The sequence below is a fragment of the Nestor notabilis genome, unplaced genomic scaffold (assembly GCF_000696875.1).
Source record: "Nestor notabilis isolate BGI_N333 unplaced genomic scaffold, ASM69687v1 scaffold23401, whole genome shotgun sequence".
Taxonomy (NCBI): domain Eukaryota; kingdom Metazoa; phylum Chordata; class Aves; order Psittaciformes; family Psittacidae; genus Nestor; species Nestor notabilis.
The window spans coordinates 1-3,269 of record NW_009915472.1 but is presented as its reverse complement, the minus strand read 5'-3'; the positions used below and the strand labels follow the sequence as shown (position 1 = coordinate 3,269).

At 60.6% G+C, this 3,269-nt stretch overlaps 1 protein-coding gene across 1 annotated transcript; it reads right to left on the bottom strand.

The window, feature by feature from the left end:
• Positions 1 to 12: 12 nt before the first annotated feature.
• SLC7A4 (solute carrier family 7, member 4) lies at positions 13 to 2,420 on the bottom strand (the record flags this gene model as incomplete). Its single annotated transcript, XM_010024165.1, has 3 exons — positions 1,400 to 2,420; positions 624 to 1,300; positions 13 to 121 (listed from the first exon to the last, which is right to left on the bottom strand). Coding segments are annotated over exons 1-3 (1,768 nt in total), but the record flags the coding sequence as incomplete, so codon positions are not given.
• Between the last annotated feature and the right edge of the window lie 849 nt (positions 2,421 to 3,269).

Here is a 3,269-nt window from a genome sequence, read left to right as displayed (position 1 = left end):
GGGAGCACTCACCAAGGAGCAGCCAGACAGCGAAGCGGAGCCACGTCATGTAGCTGAGCTTCAGCATCAGATAGATGTTGAGGAGGATGCTCAGTGCTGGAGACAGGGGCACGAGGGGGATCTGTGGGAAGAAAGGAGCTGGGGGTGAGTGGACCTAGAGACCATGTTCTCTCTCCTGAAAACTACAGAGACAAAAGCCAGCACTGGTGAACAGGGGGGACAAATAACTGTCATCCTGGGCTTCCTGAAAGGAAGGACAGCCAAAAGGAACAACAGCCAGTTGGGGAGTCAGGAGCTGGGAGCCAGGCTGGTGGGGTGGGCATGGCTCTGGACTGAACAAGCTCCTGGTGCGACCCAGAGCCAGCGTGGCCCTTGCTGGAGCAGCCAGGCCAGGGCATGGCAGGGAGGTGGAGTTACCACTGGTGTCACCATCCACACGGCTGCAGCAGGGCTGGAATGAAGAGGGGGAGCACAAGGGGCATAAAAGTGGTTTGGAAGCTGAGGAAAAGAGCTTCAGTGCTTTCACCAGAGCAGTGTGACAGGGCCTCCTGTGGGTCCATCAGAGCTGCTCCCACCCCCCCGACCCCAGCAGAGGGACTGTTCCTGCCCGGTCCCCAGCGTACCTGGAAGGTCTGTGTGCCATGCTGCTGCTCGTGCGCCCAAATGAGCAGGAGGCTGAGCAGGAAGCCCAGGCTGAAGAGGACCAGCAGCAGGGAGTAGCTCCAGGTGGGCAGGTGGAGGTGGGTGCTGCCAAACACCAGGACAGAGCACAGGCAGATGGCAGACACCATCAAGGTCACCACGGCCACTGTGACCACCTCACCTGGGTAGAAGTCGCTAAGGAACTCCAGGTAAGGCTCAAAAGCTGCCTTCAGCTGCCCTGGCTCCCGGTGCTCTTTGCTCTTGTCCCTGTCCACCAGCTGCAGCTTGTCGGAGAAGGACTCGTACTCCTTCAGCTCGCCGGCAGATGGACCCTCGTGGGGCTCGGGGCTGGGTTGGCCACCAGCGGCTGGCGCAGGGACATCCTCCTTCTGCTGCTGGAAGCGCAGGACGATGATGCTGGCGGCCACAAAGGTGTAGGCCAGCAGCGTGCCGATGGACAGGAACTGCACCAGGGCCTCCAGGTCAAAGACAAGGGCCAGCAGGGCCATGAGCAAGCCGAAGACCACAATGCCAATGACGGGCACCTGCGTGCGGGGATGCACTCGGGAGAAGATGCGGAAGAAGAGCCCGTCCTCGGCCATGGCGTAGACAATGCGTGGCAGGGAGAAGAGGTTGCTCAACAGGACGGTGTTCATCGCTGAGGGATGGGCAGGAGAAGGAGGACCATGTCAGACTCAAACTACCTTGGATCCCAGCCCCCATCACGAGCAGGCCTCCCACCATTGACTGTACTCACCACAGATGGAGCCAGCAGCCACCAGGAACCCTGCCCAGGCGTAGCCCCTCCTGTAGAACGCATCTGCCAGGGCAGAGTCAGGGTCCAGCGTGTGCCAGGGCACCATCAGCGTCAGCACCACTGACACCAGGATGTAGGCCCCAGTGGCCAGCCCCAAGGAGAAAGCAATGGCCCTGGGGACAGCCCTCTGCGGGTTCCTGGCCTCTTCGCTGGATGCCGCGATGACATCGAAGCCCACAAAGGCGTAGAAGCAGGTGGCCGTGCCAGCCATGATGCCTGACAGCCCATACGGGGCAAAACCGCCCTCCTGGGCACTCCAGTTCTTGGGCTGTGCGAGGACGAATCCCATACTGAGGATGAAGAGGATGACGCCCATGCTGATGGCCGAGAAGACGTGGTTGAGCCAGGAGGACACTTTGGCCCCGAAGGAGATGAAGGTGGTGGCGACCAGCAGGATGGCAGCCGCCAGGAAGTCAGGGTAGCGAGCCAGGAACGGCACCTGCCAGGTGCCCATGTGGGTCTCGGTGAAGTTCTTTATCCTGTGGCTGAAGATGGAGTCCAGGTAACCACTCCAGGCCCTGGCCACCGCAGCTCCCCCGATCATGTACTCCAGCAGCACGTTCCAGCCGATGAGGAAGGCCCAGATCTCCCCCACAGACACGTAGGTGAACATGTAGGCAGAGCCCGTTTTGGGAACGCGCGCTCCAAACTCAGCATAGCACAGAGCAGCCAGGAGCGAGGCAAAGCCAGCGATGATGAAGGAGACGATGACGGCAGGGCCGGCCATCTCCTTGGCCACGGTGCCCGTGAGGACGTACAGCCCAGAGCCCACCATGCCCCCGATGCCCAGCAGCGTCAGGTCAATGGTGGAAAGGCATCTGTTGAAGGATGTCTCCATCATGTCATCCTCCAAGGTCTTCACCCGGTTGAGTTTCCGGCAGAAGCGGGTCAGGTCGGTGGAGCGGGGCAGCCATCTCGCCATCCTGGAGGCAGCAGGTCCTGCTAGACCCTGCCTGGAGACCTGGTGGAGAAGCAGGAAGGTGTCAGCATCCCCCCTGCAGCAGGGGGGGCACCGGGTGGTGGGGACGGGGTGGAAGACACACCAGGGCACATCCCAAGTGTCCCTCACTCCTCTGCCAGCACAGGGCTCAGCACCGGAGCGTGTCCTCCTCCAGGATGGTGGCACAGGACAGACAACCACCACGTGTGGGGACCCATGCTTGTGTGCCAGGAGGGAGGGAGCCCACAGCACCTCCAAGGCAGCATCTCCCAGGCTTTTCTTTTTAAGCCAGAGCCTCATTAAACCCAAACCAGGCTGCTCTGGCCCTGCTGAATGTTTCTTCACTGCCTCCCCCCGCCCATATTCAACATCTCCCTGACCTGGTGTGCCAGGAGCCTGGGGATGGTGGGATGCAGCATCCTTACTGACACGGTTTAGTGGTGGACTTGGTGGTCTTGGGGTAAAGGTTGGACTTGGTGATCTTAAAGGTCTTTTCCAACCCGGTTGGTTCTATGATTCTATCTCCTCTGCTTGTCCAGGGAAAGCCCAGGTGTGGCTTGGCGTGCAGCAGGAAGTCCAGAGCAGCGCCAAGTGAGGACGTGGGAGATCCTGGCCAGACCAGGAGACACATCAAGCTCCTGGAGAGCAGAAGGAGGCATCTGGCATCTCCAGGTGCTGCTTTATGGCTGTTCCACAGGGCAGCCAGTGATTCCAGGGATGCTCTCGCCTCCTCCCTGTGCTGGGATATGTGTCCCCCACATCCCCAAGCTCCAGGTCCTGCTCAGAGGACTCTTGGTGCAGCCCTGCTCCCTAGCTCCATTGGTCCCAGAAGCCAAAAGGTCCTGGAAAAGCCACCGTGAGCTGCCGGCA